This window comes from Microcaecilia unicolor, chromosome 2, assembly GCF_901765095.1.
Source record: "Microcaecilia unicolor chromosome 2, aMicUni1.1, whole genome shotgun sequence".
NCBI classification, from domain to species: Eukaryota; Metazoa; Chordata; class Amphibia; order Gymnophiona; family Siphonopidae; genus Microcaecilia; species Microcaecilia unicolor.
In genome coordinates this window covers 157432840-157451534 of record NC_044032.1, presented here as the reverse complement: position 1 = coordinate 157451534, position 18695 = coordinate 157432840, and the positions used below count along the sequence as shown (strand labels likewise).

The 18695-nt window shown below is 45.0% G+C and overlaps 1 protein-coding gene across 1 annotated transcript in view; it reads left to right on the top strand.

The window, feature by feature from the left end:
- The first annotated feature begins 7940 nt into the window (after positions 1–7940).
- SLCO4C1 (solute carrier organic anion transporter family member 4C1) overlaps positions 7941–18695 on the top strand; it is a 174391-nt gene continuing 163636 nt past the window's right edge. The window contains exon 1 of the mRNA XM_030193420.1: positions 7941–8393. Coding sequence (XP_030049280.1) covers positions 8138–8393 — 256 coding nt within the window. The 5' untranslated portion in view covers positions 7941–8137. The remainder of the gene's footprint in view (positions 8394–18695) is intronic.

Sequence of the window (18695 nt, the reverse complement as noted above, 5' to 3'; positions counted from 1 at the left end):
CGACAGGCCCCCATGAACTTTGGTCATCCCCGCGATGGACTGCAGTTGAGGACACCCAAAATCGGCTTTCGATTATGCCGATTTGGGCGACCCTGAGAGGACGCCCATCTCCAGATTTGTATTGGAAGATGGGCACCCTTCTCTTTCGAAAATGCCCCTGATGGTATGAGTCCATTACCTCTACATAATTTTTATGGATACATCTCCCAATGTGCCAGTCACTATACTGGGAGTCTATATGGTGCCTAACCATGGGGTTTTCTGGCCCATGGACTGGATAAGTTGGGTCAGGATGCATCTGGTTAAAGAGCGGCCTCCCTGATCCATGTCTCATGCTGCACATCTACCATGCTCATGACCTGTAGAGGGACATATGGGTATCCAAACCGCTACGTCCCAGATTACCCACTTCAGCTGGCGGTCGCTTCAGGAGCTTTTCCCTGCCAGATCTTCATGGGCCGATCCATGGCTTCCAAAGGTGCTCTACTGGCAGGGGGTATCCAGCCCTCCCCTGGCACTTTATGGATCCTCCACATTCACTTCAGTGGCTCAGAGCAGGTAGTCCACCTCCACACTCCTTATCGTCTACTCTGTGACCAACTCGATGGGGACAGTACGGTCCAAAACCCCTCTTTCCAAACACAGATATTCCAGTGGTGTAGGAAGGCTTGGTAATCTGGTAGCCAAGTCTTTGGGGATCTTCTGTAACGAGCCTCATTCTCCCTGGTAGGTCACCAGTGCCTCAAACCTTGATCTCTCCAAATGTCCTTTCATGCTCTCTGGCAGGGGAGCTGGGGTCTGATGCCCAACTGGCACGGCCTCCAGTGGGATCACAGTCTCCTGTCCCACTGCTCTCCTCCGGCCTCGTCCTCATCCCCGGTGCCACTAGAAAAGTCTATTCAGGCTACTAGTGGATTTCAGAAGAGTCAGTGGGGTGCTAATTCTTGACTCACCATCCACTCCACTCTCTCGACTCTCTGATGTTGCTTTCATGGGACTTGGTCCTACGGAATGCAGGCTCTGGCTCGAGCTCACCATTTTGGGTGGCTCCATCTCCTCACAGGGTCTCTCAGGGTCTTCCCCCGAGGTGCTTGGGACCATGGACTTGCTTTGCTTAGCTCTTGGATCCATGTCCAGATGCTGCTCTTTTTGCTGCAAGCATGTTCCTCTTTCTCGGTCGGGGGGGGGGGGGGGGAGGATTAGCGCAATCTCCTCCTGCTGGTAGAAATCTGTGCCGCAGGCCTGACAGTGCAAGTGCACTCAGACTGACTCACTTCAATGTGTACATCCTGGGCAGACAACTCACCCTACGGTTGCCCCATCCTTCACCTCAATAACTGCACACAATTGATATGCCGTTTTGCTTTTGCAATTCCAGCTCTCGCTCTCTCAATCGCCAACTCCCTTACACAGTCCATGTGCTCATCTCCGGCTTTTATCTCTACGTGCGCCATCCCAGGTCCTCGTGCTCGACCATTGCTCCATGGCAGCATGGCTGACATCACTAGAGTTAATTTTCCAATAGGAACTCGCTCCCAGTATTCCATGCAACAATTAACAATTTGGTGTGCTTTCCTCCATCTCCTTGTTGCGGAAACAGTGACCATATTTGTCCCTGCCACTTCCCAGGGACTCACAGTTTTGATGGTGCAGTTGTAGAACTCTGTAGATTTGTGGTCGGTCACCAGTTCAGGTCACTTCCAGTACTGGGAAAAATCATTCAAAGTTTCAGTCCTTTGTTAAGCAGCCTCTCTGGCTTAAACCGACACTATCTCATATTGAATTTGTCAGTACGAGGCAACCATTCCTAATTCATTCAAGAGACCACATTTTATGAGCTCCATTGTCTGTCAGTATATCCTCTGTGCAACTACTGATTGACCCCTGATGAAGGTTTTTTTAAAAACCGAAACACGGACCGTGTTGGGTCCTTAATAAAGTTTTTCTGGAGCATCTCACCTCTTGCCTTGGATTGATCTCTTGAAGTTGTTTTTTCCACCTGTTTCTTTTCTGTGTTAAACCGTATCACCCCATGTTATGGGCACCATTTTGTGGAACCCTGGTCTCACCACAAAGTTCTGGGCACCAGATAGTTCTTTGGGTCAGCACTCAAAACCAGGGTCACAGCAAAAGTTTTTAGTTTCTTTCTGAGTTGGGTACAGGCCGGGACCAGACCTACTTCAGTAGGCCATAGGGTTTTAAGTCACACTTTCAGGCTCATTTTCGAAAGAGATGGACATCCAAAACGCGACATAAATCAGCACTTGGACGTCCTTCTCACAGAGATGTCAAAATCAGTATAATCGAAACCGCATTTTGGACGTCTTTATCGGAAGTCCATCGCAAGGACGTCCAAGTCTCAAGGGGGCATATTGGAGGCATGTTTCAGGCTGGACTTGGGCATTCCTAAGAGTCTTTGAGCCATAATGGAACAAAGCAAATATGTCCAGGACTAAAACTTGGATGTTTTCACCTAGACCTGTTTTTATTATGAATAAGGCACAAAAAGGTGCCCGAAATGACCAGATGACCGCTGGAGGGAATCGGGGATGACCTCCCCTTACTCCCCCAGTGGTCACTAACCCCCTCCCACCCTCAAAAAACATGGTTAAAAAGATTACTTGCCAGCCTCAGATGTCATACTCAGGTCCATGACAGCGCATGCAGGTCCCTGGAGTAGTTTAGTAGTAGGTGCAGTGCACTTCAGACAGGTGGACCCAGGCCCATACCCCCCTACCTGTTACACTTGTGGAGGAAACAGCGAGCCCGCCAAAACTCACCTGAAACCCCTTCACCCTTAAGGGCTATGATAGTGGTGTACTGTTGGGGGTAGTGGGTTGGGGGGCTCAGCACACAAGGTAAGGGAGCTGTGTATCTGGGAGCATTTTATGAAGTCCACTGCACTGCACTGCCCCCTAGGGTGCAAGATTGCTGTCCTGGCATGTTAGGGGGATCAGTCTACTAAAAATGCTGGCTCCTCCCATGTCCAAATGGCTTGAATTTGGATGGGTTTTGTTTTCGAAAATGGCTGAAAATCAAAGATGTCCAAATTGCAAAACGTCCAAATCCATGGACCATGGTATTAACACAAAAGATAGATGTCCATCTTTTTTGAAAATGACCTTCTCCCCACTTTGGAATTTGGACGTCTTTATAAAACGTCCAAATTCTGACTTATACGTTTCTTTCAAAAATGTCCCTCCACGGAACTTTGTAAGTCTAAGTGTTTTGAAAATACGCCTCTGTAACCTATGTACCTTTGTTGGTCTATGTACTTTGAAAATGAGCCTCATGATGTCCTCTATTGGTTTAATGTGGATTACCACGTTAGCGACACATAAATGCAGGTCAAGGTCTAGATGTATTATTTATATCAGTAAAAACTGATTTCCAGCTATGGATTAAAGATGTATCAGTCTCACCTGTTGTCTGGTCAGATCATAGTAAGATAGAATTTATTTTCTTATTACATGGAGATGCTTCTTCAGTTAAAACACAACAGTCATCAAGCAAATGGATCAAGGCCACTTGACCAAGAAAAGATTTCAAACTTTAATTGATCGATCCCTCTTAGTCATGCCTTTATCTTCTTCCAAGACCAATATCCAGGAGATGATAACTATTTGGAATTCACAACTAGCTAGGGCAGTTCAGTCTTCAGCTTCTTTCAAGTGGATTAAACTAAGGGCTTATAATGCCCCCTGGTTTTCAAAGGAGTTAAAAACTTTGAAATGTGGATGTAGGAAATTGGAGAGATTATGGTTACATGCTAATTTAGAACAAGCTAAACTAAAATGGAGGGAATGCATTACACTTTATAAAGAAAATTTAGTAATGGCTAAAAGATCAAATATTAGGGAATGAAATTGATAAAGGAGAAAAACACTTTCCCCTTCAGACCAGGGGTTCTCAACCCAGTCCTTGAGACACACCAAGCCAGTCTGGTTTTCAGAATATCTACAGTGGGGGAAATAAGTATTTGATCCCTTGCTGATTTTGTAAGTTTGCCCACTGACAAAGACATGAGCAGCCCATAATTGAAGGGTAGGTTATTGGTAACAGTGAGAGATAGCACATCACAAATTAAATCCGGAAAATCACATTGTGGAAAGTATATGAATTTATTTGCATTCTGCAGAGGGAAATAAGTATTTGATCCCCCACCAACCAGTAAGAGATCTGGCCCCTACAGACCAGGTAGATGCTCCAAATCAACTCGTTACCTGCATGACAGACAGCTGTCGGCAATGGTCACCTGTATGAAAGACACCTGTCCACAGACTCAGTGAATCAGTCAGACTCTAACCTCTACAAAATGGCCAAGAGCAAGGAGCTGTCTAAGGATGTCAGGGACAAGATCATACACCTGCACAAGGCTGGAATGGGCTACAAAACCATCAGTAAGACGCTGGGCGAGAAGGAGACAACTGTTGGTGCCATAGTAAGAAAATGGAAGAAGTACAAAATGACTGTCAATCGACAAAGATCTGGGGCTCCACGCAAAATCTCACCTCGTGGGGTATCCTTGATCATGAGGAAGGTTAGAAATCAGCCTACAACTACAAGGGGGGAACTTGTCAATGATCTCAAGGCAGCTGGGACCACTGTCACCACGAAAACCATTGGTAACACATTACGACATAACGGATTGCAATCCTGCAGTGCCCGCAAGGTCCCCCTGCTCCGGAAGGCACATGTGACGGCCCGTCTGAAGTTTGCCAGTGAACACCTGGATGATGCCGAGAGTGATTGGGAGAAGGTGCTGTGGTCAGATGAGACAAAAATTGAGCTCTTTGGCATGAACTCAACTCGCCGTGTTTGGAGGAAGAGAAATGCTGCCTATGACCCAAAGAACACCGTCCCCACTGTCAAGCATGGAGGTGGAAATGTTATGTTTTGGGGGTGTTTCTCTGCTAAGGGCACAGGACTACTTCACCGCATCAATGGGAGAATGGATGGGGCCATGTACCGTACAATTCTGAGTGACAACCTCCTTCCCTCCGCCAGGGCCTTAAAAATGGGTCGTGGCTGGGTCTTCCAGCACGACAATGACCCAAAACATACAGCCAAGGCAACAAAGGAGTGGCTCAGGAAGAAGCACATTAGGGTCATGGAGAGGCCTAGCCAGTCACCAGACCTTAATCCCATTGAAAACTTATGGAGGGAGCTGAAGCTGCGAGTTGCCAAGCGACAGCCCAGAACTCTTAATGATTTAGAGATGATCTGCAAAGAGGAGTGGACCAAAATTCCTCCTGACATGTGTGCAAACCTCATCATCAACTACAGAAGACGTCTGACCGCTGTGCTTGCCAACAAGGGTTTTGCCACCAAGTATTAGGTCTTGTTTGCCAGAGGGATTAAATACTTATTTCCCTCTGCAGAATGCAAATAAATTCATATACTTTCCACAATGTGATTTTCTGGATTTAATTTGTGATGTGCTATCTCTCACTGTTACCAATAACCTACCCTTCAATTATGGGCTGCTCATGTCTTTGTCAGTGGGCAAACTTACAAAATCAGCAAGGGATCAAATACTTATTTCCCCCACTGTATAATGAATATGCATGAGAGAGATATTTATCTCATACATATTGAATGTGGGTATCCTGAAAACCTGACTGGTTGGGTGTGTCCTGAGGACTGGGTTGAGAACCGCTGCTGTAGACGAAGTAGGATAGTATGACAGTGCTGCCAATACTTGGATTGTGGATTGCTAAGCAGGTATTGGGGCACCCTCTCTCTCCCACTGACTCGTTCTTGAAATTACCAATAGTGAGGGCAGTGGTATAGGCCCCCTTTCTCCTTTTGGCTCGTTTCTGTGATTACCAATATGTTGGGCAGCAATATAGGTCAGGCCTTTCGCAAAAGATTAGATTTTCCATTTCAGGGGGACTCCTGTGACCTGTCCATGTTGTTGACCGGCACCTGTCCTGGAGCTGTGGCCTCGGGAAAATGAATCAACGAATTGGACCCTGGAACTTCCATATAGGAGGGCACAGGATCTGACATGAGTGGTCAACTCCTTGCATCCTGGAACACTTGGAAGCAAACTAAATACATGCTTCCAATCTAGCAAATGGCCAACTCCTCTGTCCTCTGCAGGAGGCCCTCTTTTACTTGGGAACCTGGAAGAGGTCCTGACCTGAAGGTGATGCTTCGCTTCCTGAGCTATGATACATGGGGCTCCCAGGGCCTGTGGCGGGGGCACCAGAGCCAAAAGAAATTCTTTGAACGATGTGTACCAAAGACAGCATGGCATGATAACTTGACCCAGTGACTTTAAATTACCCATGGATTGTTTAATGAAGTGGTGATGCCTAGCTGGAGGGCATTGTGGGTGTGGGCCAGGGTCTCACAGCAAGAAGAAGACATGATGTGACCTTGCTGAATGATAGCATGCACAGTGGGTCATTGCCTCCCTTCTGCGGAGACAACCTCTAACTGGAAGACATATTGGGGAGTGAGTGCTAAACTGACAAGATGGATATGGCTCAGGTGCTCCAGTATTTTATTTTGCTTCAGTTAATAAAGCAGCAGCCAAAATTTCTTCTACACAATGCGAGGTATGAAGTAGTTGATTATGAGTGAATTATGTAAAATACTTGGGGGGGCTCATTTTCAAAGCACTTAGAGTTACAAAGTTCTATAGCTTACTGCAGTGCTAATTTTTAAAAGAGAAAAATGTCTAAAAGCGGCATAAAGAAGCATTTGGATGTTTTTCTCACCAATTTTGAGCTAGACCTGTTTTAATAACGACTAAGCTACAAAAAAGTGCCCTAAATAACCAGATGACCACTGGAGGAATAAAAGAATGATCCCCCAGTGGTCACTGACCCCCCATCCCCCAAAGCTGTAAAAGAAACAGACTACATACCAGCCTTGGATATTATAGCCAGTCCTATTACAGTAGTGAGTCCTTGGAGTAGAAAGTGTGAGCCCTCCAAAACCCACCAAAAACCTACTGTACCTACATATAGGTGACAACTGCAGCCATAAGGCTATTGTAGTGTACAGTTGGGTAAAGTTGGTTTTTTGGTGGGTTTTGGAGGGCTTACTATACAATATAAGGGAGCAACAGTGTAGGGTGTCCTACTGTTCTGCTGGGATGTTTGTGTGGCCAGTCTACAAAGAGGCATATTTTCAAAGCACTTTGGGAGGCTAAGTTCCATAGGTTTCTATGGAACTTTGGGAGGCTAAGTGCTTTGAAAATATGCCTCTAAGAATGCTGGCTTCTTCTACATCCCAATGGCTTGATTTTGTGTGTTTTTCATTTGGATGTTTGTTTGAAAGTGGACCAAAAAGATAAATGCACAGAGCACACAAAAAACAGCTTGCATGTAGCCTTAAAAAATATATAGACGTTTTGCTGCTTGGAAAATGGCTCTATTTGCTATTTGGATTTCTGGACGTTTTGAACAAAACGTCCAAAGACATGCATCATATCAAAAATGTCCCTCCAAGTAACTTTGTAAGTCTAAGCGCTTTGAAAATAGCCTCTTGGAGTCTCTGGTAGGCACGTACTGTAAGCCTACCTTGTGTGAAAAAGTAAAATTAAATAATCAAATTTCAACTACAGGTTGTAAAAAAAAAAACCATAAAACAAACTGTGAATGTTTTATCTTTCCCTTCCATCCTTTTTAACAACATTACTTGACAAAAGAAAATATAGACTTTTGTTTTGCTCAGCTCTGGATTGAAGCGCTCAATGTATCATCCAGCTCCTTCATTGTGTCCCGAGAGGAATATCGTGTTTGGCAGTGGCACACCTAATCAGTTTGGAAATGGTGACAGCGATGCCTCCAGGGATACATGGGAAACTACCCAGATCGCTTCCCTCTTGCAATTATCTGCGTTCTCTGCTAGGACAAGACACAAAGAGGAGAAGGCGGGGACGACAGTCGCACGATCGCACTTTGGCTCCTCTGACGAAAGCCTGGGAGGTGGAGGCGGTAACCCGTAACAGAGGGAAGCTCTCGCCCTCTCCTGCTCTTCTTCCTCGTGGGTCTGAAACTCCGCCTTCTGATTGGCGCGGTGGTTCTGCGCTGCTGGAGAATGACAGGGAGCTGCGGCTGAGCCGAATAAGACGGGTCTACCCGCCTGGTGTACAGAGGGAGCTACGTCTTACTGGGGCACCATGAAGGAGGGTATCGACAACCCCGCTTTCACGCTCCAGGAAGGTATTTCTGTCACCGCTTTCGGTGAACTCGGGGACTCTAAGAAGCCGGAGGGGCCCCTGGACTCTCTCCAGCGGCAGCAGGAGAACCAGCAGCCGGACGATGAGTTTGAGGAAGGACCCTGCGGCTGGGGGCGATTCACCCCCGAAGCGCTGCAGTGTTGCAACAATCCCAAAGGCTATTTGGTTTTCTTCAGTTTGTTGGCTATAATGCAAGGTAACCGTTCATTCCATAACAATTCTAGGTAGTTCCGTTCAGACACAGTAACATGTGCAACTTTGTTTGTACTTCTAATTGCTTTGCCCCAGGCCCTTAATGGCCCATTTTATTTTTGCAATTTAGTATAAATGCACAAAAATGTAGAGGGATGGTGACGTGCACGAGCTTTTCAGGTGTGATATCCTGCAAAAGTCCATATCTTGTTATAGTTGCTTGCATTGCTTTTATCTTTTTCCTTACTTTTGGTTCTTTTCAGGAGTTTAGCTGATGTTTTTCTTGGAGCCTAGCAAAAAAGGCAGGTGCATAAAAGCACAATGACTTCCACTCAGAGACTGCTCGAACCATGTGCGGTTATGATTTCTTGTAGCTCATACAATGCTATAGCTATTTCTTACGCAAGTGGAAACGAGGTTAAAACCGAAAATTTGATTGGGTGCTCAGGATTTTCGTTAATTGCGAAAAGGGAACTGTTGAAATGAAACGCATATTTGCATAGGAACAGAAAGATGGTATCACAGATTATTGCTGTGAGTGGCGAAGAAAGCATCCTATAATTCTCTCAAAGGGAGTAATTTGATTTGTAATAGGAAGTAAGAGTAACCAAACACGTTTGCTACTTCACAGATTATATGGGGTTTGGGAGAGCTGCTTCTGCTCTCTTAAATATCTGCTTGAGGCGATTTTCAAAGGGGAATAAACTATCCAGCTTATAATCGAACGAGAATAACGCCCAAGTTCCGACCTAAATCGGGAGATGGGCGTTCTTCTCACAAAAACAAATAAAGCGGTATAATCGAAAGCCGAACTTTGGACGCTTTCAACTGCACTCCGTCGCGGATGCGGACAAAGTTGACGGGGGCGTATCGAAGGCGTGTCGAAGGCGGAACTGGGGCGTGGTTATCGGGCGAACAGAGATGGGCGCCCTTCGCCGATAATGGAACAGTTTTGAGCTAGAATTTAGGACACTTTTCCTGGACCCTGTTTTTTGACGAATAAGGCCCCCAAAAGTGCCCTAAATGACCAGATGACCCCCAGAGGGAGTCGGGGATGACCTCCCCTGACTCCCCCAGTGGTCACTAACCCCCTCCCACCACAACAAATGATGTTTCACAACTTTTTACTTTCACCCTCAAATGTCATACCCTCCTCCCAAGCAGCAGTATGCAGGTCCCTGGAGCAGTTGTTAGGGGGTGCAGTGGACGTCAGGCAGGTGGACCCAGGCCCATCCCCCCCCTACCTGTTACAATTGTGCTGCTTAATGCTACTAGTCGTCCAACCCCCCCAAACCCACTGTACCCACATGTAGGTGCCCCCCTTCACCTCTTAGGGCTATAGTAATGATGTAGACTTGTGGGCAGTGGGTTTTGAGGGGGATTTGGGGGGCTCAACACCCAAGGGAAGGGTGCTATGCACCTGGGAGCTCTTTTACCTTTTATTTGGTTTTTGTAAAAGTGCCCCCTAGGGTGCCCGGTTGGTGTCCTGGCATGTGAGGGGGACCAGTGCACTATGAATCCTGGCCCCTCCCACGAACAAATGCCTTGGATTTATTCGTTTTTGAGCTGGGCGATTTCATATTCCATTATCGCTGAAAAGCAAAAATGCCCAGCTCACACCTTGACGAATAAAACATGGGCGTCTTTTTCTTTTAAAAAATACGATCCGCCCCGCCCCTTCACGGACCCGTTCTCGGAGATAAACGCCCATGGAGATAGGCGTTTCTGTTCCATTATGCCCCTCTATGTGAACTTCTTGTCTAGATATGTGTAACTCAGGTTTTGTGTTTTTATGTATTTTGGTTATTCGTTTATTTATTGTTTTACTACTTATGTTTATATTGTAACTTGGGAAATTACAGACCAGCCTGAGGTCTGTGCTGGGCAAAATAGTAGAAACCATAGGCTTAGTTTGTCAGTTCCATGGGGGGGAAAGTGTGGGCTGTGACACATTAGCATATTCTGCTACTACTATTTATCATTTCTATAGCTACTAGACATATGCAGTGCTGTACACTGGACATAAAGAGACAGTCCCTGCTCGACAGATTTTACAATCTAACTTGCATATATACATCTCATACATATTAATTATGGCTATCTCAAAAATAGACTGGATAGGAACCCAGTTTATTGGACAGTGAAGATTTTTTTTCACTGAAATGAACCAGCACCCAGGGAAGTTTGTTTCATGGTGCTCCCACTCTCATCCTCATGAATTATTATCAAAGGCAGTGCACACTGTCACGCTCTCTCTCTCTGTCTCTCTCCTAGTATTAGCAGTATTCTGGTAAGCAGGTACTTTAACACTTGTCTAGCAGTCAGTTCTAGCTCCACTGTTCAGCAGCAGTTTACAGCAACCATAAACTGATTTGCCTAATAGGTTACCAAATGGACACCAAGTTCAGATCTGCCAGCCTTGAGTTTATTATTATTTATTTATTGCATTTGTATCCCACATTTTCCCACCTCTTTGCAGGCTCAATGTGGCTTACAATACATCATGAATAGTGGAAGCATATAAGAAGTTATACATTTAGCATTATAGAAGGATCTTGGGTAACATGGTAATGATAGAACATACTAATAGTTTAACAAGCAAATTTTGTAAGGCAGTTCTGGATATTTGTATTGGAGTTCATGTTTGTTGGTCTTTGTGGTATGCCTTGTTAAAGAGATGGGTCTTCAGTATTTTGTGGAAGTTGGTTAGTTCATAGAGCGTTTTTAAGTTGCGCGGCAGCGTGTTCCAGAATTATGTGCTCAGGTAGGAAAAGGTTGACGCATGCGTTAGTTTGTATTTTAGTCCTTTACAGTTGGGGAAGTGAAGATTAAGGAATGTGCGGGATGATTTTTTGGCATTCCTGCGTGGTAGGCCGATCAGGTCTAACATGTAGGCTGGGGCGTCTCCGTGGATGATTTTGTGAACTAGGGTACATATTTTGAACGTGATGCGTTCTTTGAGTGGGAGCCAATGTAGCTTTTCTCGTAGGGGTTTAGCACTTTCATATTTTGATTTGCCGAATATGAGTCTAGCTGCAGTATTCTGAGCTGTCTGAAGTTTCTTGATTATTTGCTCTTTGCAGCCAGCGTAGAGTGCATTGCAGTAATCTAGATGACTGAGTACCATTGATTGTACCAGGTTACCAGACATGTTTGGAATAGGCATCATATATATTAGTTGTACCTAACAGTTAGAGCAGCAGGATGCCAACCAGGGAGACTTTGCACACAATGCAACACCAGAGAAACAGTAGTGTGTCCCCTTATACTGTGCAAAATATAACGATAGCAGGTGTAAATTTCAAAACCTGACACATTCCATGCTACGTTACAAATTAAGAGGTCCTTTTATTGAGGTGTACTCTAAATGCTAAGAAGCCCATTTTATATCTATGAGGCTCTTATCATTTAGCACATGCTAATCATTAGTACACACTAAAACCATTAGCACACCTTAGCAAAAGGACCCCTAGATATGGTATACTGTTTTTTTTGTTATATTTGTACCCCACGCTTTCCCACTCATGGCAAGCTCAATGCAGCTTACATGAGGCAATGGAGGGTTAAGTGACTTGCCCAGAGTCACAAGGAGCTGCCTGTACCTGAAGTGGGAATCAAACTCAGTTCCTCAGGACCAAAGTCCACCACCCTAACCACTAGGCCACTCCTCCACTACTGTTCTAACCAGAAGGAGGTAGTTTTGGCCTCTGAAAGCTTACTTAACTTAGTCCAATAGAAAATCTGTCATCTTATTTTCCATTTAATTTGTAATGTACTGTTTGTAATATGCTAGTTTCTGAAATTTTTATATTTTCCATAGTACATAGGTACAGACAACTCTGGTTTTCTTTCTGTGTTGTTGCACTGTGTGCAAAGCCTGGCTTCTTAAGGGTTCATTTTAAATTACATATTTGTTTTATTTTTACTTATTAATCTTTAGAGTAGAATATATGGCTATGACACATGGATTTAGTGAAGGGAAATCTTGCCTCACCAATCTACTACATTTCTTTGAAGGGGTGAACAAACATGTGGATAAAGGTGAGCCAGTTGATATTGTGTATCTGGATTTTCAGAAGGCGTTTGACAAAGTACCTCATGAAAGACTCCAGAGGAAATTGGAGAGTCATGGGATAGGAAGTAGTGTCCTATTGTGGATTAAAAACTGGTTAAAAGAAAACAGAGAGTAGGGTTAAATGGTCGGTATTCTCAATGGAGAAGGGTAGTTAGTGGGGTTCCTCAGGGTTCTGTGCTGGGATCGCTGCTTTTTAACATATTTATAAATGACCTAGAGATGGGAGTAACTAGTGAGGTAATTAAATTTGCTGATGACACAAAGTTATTCAAAGTCGTTAAATCGCGGGAGGACTGTGAAAAATTACAAGAGGACCTTACGAGACTGGGAGACTGGGCGTCTAAATGGCAGATGACATTTAATGTGAGCAAGTGCAAAGTGATGCATGTGGGAAAGAGGAACCCAAATTATAGCTACGTCATGCAAGGTTCCACGTTAGGAGTCACAGACCAAGAAAGGGACCTAGGTGTCGTCGTTGATGATACGTTGAAACCTTTTGCTCAGTGTGCTGCTGCGGCTAAGAAAGCAAATAGAATTAGGAAAGGAATGGAATGGAATGGAAAACAAAAATGAGGACGTTATAATGCCTTTTTTACTGATTCCAAAAGTACAAGGACTAGGGGACACTTGAGGAAGTTACATGGAAATACTTTTAAAACAAATAGGAGAAAATATTTTTTAATATTTGAAAAATAGCAATCACAAGTTGGTGTTGAACTTCTGTAAAACTATGCTTGAATAAACATCAAACACCCATTACTTGTGCTCTGTAGTCCTGACATTTCTTTCTTTCTTTCTATTTCATTTATTTTTAAATAGGAGAAAAAGGAGACCTCAGTGATTCCAGGGAATATCCTTAGGAACATAACCATCTCAATTAAATTTTGTGCTGGTATGTGTTTTCTTTCATTGGCCTCCAGAAAACTCCTTTTTAAAAAATAATTTTATGTATATCACTTTATCTATGCATTCACTTAAACTATCACTGAATGTTGGAAAAGACGCCCAAACAGTCACTCAAGGAAAACAGCACTTAGCTTTAAGTTCGGGGCCTCCGTTTCACCCCTTACGGCATTATCAGGAACTCGTGCTGTGAGTATTTGAGCTCTTTCCAATTTTAAACTTAGCATCATTCAAAGATGGCGCCAAGTTTAGGACCAAGAAAACTGAAAGCAGTGTCACGTGTAATTGTTAAGCGGAGGTGTATAGGGTAGGGAAGGGTAAGAAGGTTGTGATCAGCTGATTGAAGAGCAGCGATGTGTAGGGATAAGAAGGTGCAGAAAAAAGCTTTGCTTTGAAAACAAAAGTAAGGAATTTGAAATGTATATGTGCAGATAAAGCAAGCCAATGTTCAGCAAGAAGAGGGGTGAGGTGGTCAAATCTGCATGCATTGGTTTGACAGCTGTTGATTTGGATTAACAATAAACGCTTAAGGGAATGTAGAGGAAGACCAGTTTAGCGTGAGGTACAGTAGTCCAAATGAGAAATGACTAGTGCAGAAATCAGAGGACGAAGGGAAGTGGCTGGAATAAATGGACGAATTGCACAAATCTGACGAAGGGCAACGAATGAAGACTGAAGAACTGCATCAATTTGAGGCTTGACTGAGAGTTCAGAGTCAAAAATAACATCCAGAAGAACTAATAGTGGACTTAGACCTTTTAGATCTTTTCTCATTTTATGTGAACAGTGGTGCTTGATGGTGTTAGCAAACTCTGCTATAGCTTTTTAATTTGTGTCTTGAGCCATGATGAGTTTGAGGCTGTGGGTTATGACTACCAATGTCTGACTAGTTTCATGTTGCCTGAGTGACATGGAATTCATGAACTTATTTAGATAAGTGGGCGCAACACCTCGTTGCTATACTGAACTTGCTCAAGGGGACTCTTGCTTTCACTTGTAATAAGCCCTTTATAGGTATTACTAGCCGTTAAGCCCGTAAAAATGGGCGAGATTTCCAGCTACCCTCCTCGCCACCGCTCCCTCCCCCCTCCGTGCCGGGCCCCCTGCACTGACCTGACAGCGCCTCTCACCTCCGTGTGAAAGCGCTGCAGGCAGCAGCAGATCGCTGTCTGCTGCTGCCTGCAGCGCTTTCACACGGAGGTGAGAGGCGCTGTCAGGTCAGTGTGGGGGGCCCGATGTGGAGGAGGGTGGGAGCGGCGCTGCAGGGATGGGGGGGAGGGGGGAGGTTGGTGCGTGCGATATTCATTTCCAGGCGGCAGCGTCCGACAGTGACTCCGACTCCGTTTCCCTCTCTGTTCTGCCCTCTGACGTCATCATGTCTTGACACGAGGGCGGGACAGAGAGGGAAGTCTCTACTGCGCATTTGCAGGTGAGTCGGTCACTTGCTGTTTATATGTTTGATTGTAGTTCTGTGCATTGTATGTGTTTTGTAGATTTGCCTGCAACACACTGTTTGGCATAGGTGCTGTGGCTTGCTTTTGACTCGTAACCACTTGTAACCACTCGCCTCCACCTACCCTCCTCTCTTCCTTCCCGTTCACATTAATTGATTTGATTTGCTTACTTTATTTATTTTTTGTCTATTAGATTGTAAGCTCTTTGAGCAGGGACTGTCTTTCTTCTATGTTTGTGCAGCGCTGCGTATGCCTTGTAGCGCTATAGAAATGCTAAATAGTAGTAGTAGTCTTGGCAGATTGTGTGGAGCAGGTGAATTGTGCATGAGAGTTGCATGTGTCTTGATCTCTCATGTGTAAAACATGCGGAACCTTGGCCATGGGTGACTTGAGAATGCTCTTGGACTCTCTATTTACATAAAAGAAAATGGGTGTTGCATTTGTGTGCATAGAAACTTGATGAATTTGTATATTGAGGGGACATGTTACAGGAAATGTTACAGTTCCAAAATGATGTTTCAGAATAGAGGGGATGGCTCAGAGCATGTGGTCGCAACATGTGCTGTATTTCTAAGTTTTTTGATTCTATTCTGTTTTATTATCCCCAATTACCTATAAGGTAATAAGATAAGCATATGTAAGGAAGAGGGGAAGTAAATACACTAAATTTGAATTAATTACATTAACCTGCATTATACGTTTAGGAGCATGTGCTTAAAGCATTTGGAGCTTGCACATGTGAGGACATGTGCTTTTCCCAATATAAAGGCCAGATAGTTAACTTTAAAAGAAAATGTTTATTTCTAATACAGGCAAGGTAACAAGTTTACAATAGAGAGGCAATTTTAGAGAGGATCTTTTACCAATGGAAGTGTGCTACAAAATAACAGGTTTGATTGTAAATGAAGCTGGATAACTCACATTGATGGAGGCTGCTATGGAGAGTGATGCAGGAGATCCTTGCTGGAACAGGAAGTTTCTTTGTAGATTTGCTGTCTGATAAGCTTGCATTTAGATTTAATCACTTCAGGGCAGCAGCGACTAGGACAGGAGCATTAGGAACAGCCAGGTCATATCTCCTGTGGAATCCATGAGTTTGTAGGCTTTGATACATGGGTACTTCATAATGCCTTGTGGCTATGTTGGGAAGAGTAACTATCCCTTCTGCTGCTGTTAGTCTCTCTTGTGCAGCACATTCTATTTCAGTACCTTGTATCTTGTGGTACGTGGCTCTTTTTGCTGCTCGAGGTGCTTCTCTCTCTCTGGTATACTCCTCAAATGATGACCTTCTGCCTGGACTTGTATGGATGAGCTCATACTGGACAACACTCTTCCTTGGCCATTTGCCTATCTGACAGAGTTCATATCTTTCTATGTGTGATTTGAGATCTTCCCAACTATCATGAAAACTTTGTATTTGGCAGACTTGCCAGCGCCGTTTGGAACAGACAGGAGAATTGATATCTTTTCAAGGGTCTCTTTTGTCTGCAGGGTTGATGTAGCCAGAGACTGCTTAGTTTATCAGGGACTTCCTAGTGAGCGGTGCATGTACCCTGCCTGGAAATGTGATATTGGACCACTGCTCTGCCACCTTATGTGTTGATGTCATTAGGGGAGATCCAAACATAAAACACTTTCGAATAGGCTCCAGTATTATTAAATTATCTCTATATGCTGATGATTTACTTCTGTACTAGACTTTGAGCCCGTAAAAACGGGCTATTATAGGAAGGGGGGGTTGAAAGGCCCGCCCCCACCGCCGAGTTCGCCGCTGCCCCTCCCCCTCCGAGTTTGCGCCCCCCCACCGAGCCGTCACCACCCACCTTCCACCCGGCCGGGCCCTCGCTCCGCTATTGAAACAGCGAGGGTCCGGGAACGCAGCACTGAGCTCTGCTGAGCTGCCGACGTCGGCCTTCGTTCTTCTTCTCTGCCTGTCCCGCCCTCGTGTGACGTAACGTCGTCGAGGGCGGGACAGAGGCAGAGAAGAAGAAGGAAGGGCGATGTCGGCAGCTCAGCAGAGCTCAGTGCTGCGTTCCCGGACCCTCGCTGTTTCAATAGTGGAGCGAGGGCCCGACCGGGTAGAATGTGGGTGGCGGCGGCGACTCGGGTGGGGGGAGCGTTAGACGGCGGTGTCCCTCCCTCAGATCGCTGTCTGCTGCTGCCTGCAGCGCTTTCACACGGAGGTGAGAGGCGCTGTCAGGTCAGTGTGGGGGGCCCGATGTGGAGGAGGGTGGGAGCGGCGGCGGGGATGGGGGGGAGGGGGGAGGTTGGTGCGTGCGATATTCATTTCCAGGCGGCAGCGTCCGACAGTGACTCCGACTCCGTTTCCCTCTCTGTTCTGCCCTCTGACGTCATCATGTCTTGACACGAGGGCGGGACAGAGAGGGAAGTCTCTACTGCGCATTTGCAGGTGAGTCGGTCACTTGCTGTTTATATGTTTGATTGTAGTTCTGTGCATTGTATGTGTTTTGTAGATTTGCCTGCAACACACTGTTTGGCATAGGTGCTGTGGCTTGCTTTTGACTCGTAACCACTTGTAACCACTCGCCTCCACCTACCCTCCTCTCTTCCTTCCCGTTCACATTAATTGATTTGATTTGCTTACTTTATTTATTTTTTGTCTATTAGATTGTAAGCTCTTTGAGCAGGGACTGTCTTTCTTCTATGTTTGTGCAGCGCTGCGTATGCCTTGTAGCGCTATAGAAATGCTAAATAGTAGTAGTAGTCTTGGCAGATTGTGTGGAGCAGGTGAATTGTGCATGAGAGTTGCATGTGTCTTGATCTCTCATGTGTAAAACATGCGGAACCTTGGCCATGGGTGACTTGAGAATGCTCTTGGACTCTCTATTTACATAAAAGAAAATGGGTGTTGCATTTGTGTGCATAGAAACTTGATGAATTTGTATATTGAGGGGACATGTTACAGGAAATGTTACAGTTCCAAAATGATGTTTCAGAATAGAGGGGATGGCTCAGAGCATGTGGTCGCAACATGTGCTGTATTTCTAAGTTTTTTGATTCTATTCTGTTTTATTATCCCCAATTACCTATAAGGTAATAAGATAAGCATATGTAAGGAAGAGGGGAAGTAAATACACTAAATTTGAATTAATTACATTAACCTGCATTATACGTTTAGGAGCATGTGCTTAAAGCATTTGGAGCTTGCACATGTGAGGACATGTGCTTTTCCCAATATAAAGGCCAGATAGTTAACTTTAAAAAGAAAATGTTTATTTCTAATACAGGCAAGGTAACAAGTTTACAATAGAGAGGCAATTTTAGAGAGGATCTTTTACCAATGGAAGTGTGCTACAAAATAACAGGTTTGATTGTAAATGAAGCTGGATAACTCACATTGATGGAGGCTGCTATGGAGAGTGATGCAGGAGATCCTTGCTGGAACAGGAAGTTTCTTTGTAGATTTGCTGTCTGATAAGCTTGCATTTAGATTTAATCACTTAGTTTATCAGGGACTTCCTAGTGAGCGGTGCATGTACCCTGCCTGGAAATGTGATATTGGACCACTGCTCTGCCACCTTATGTGTTGATGTCATTAGGGGAGATCCAAACATAAAACACTTTCGAATAGGCTCCAGTATTATTAAATTATCTCTATATGCTGATGATTTACTTCTGTACTAGACTTTGAGCCCGTAAAAACGGGCTATTATAGGAAGGGGGGGTTGAAAGGCCCGCCCCCACCGCCGAGTTCGCCGCTGCCCCTCCCCCTCCGAGTTTGCGCCCCCCCCACCGAGCCGTCACCACCCACCTTCCACCCGGCCGGGCCCTCGCTCCGCTATTGAAACAGCGAGGGTCCGGGAACGCAGCACTGAGCTCTGCTGAGCTGCCGACGTCGGCCTTCGTTCTTCTT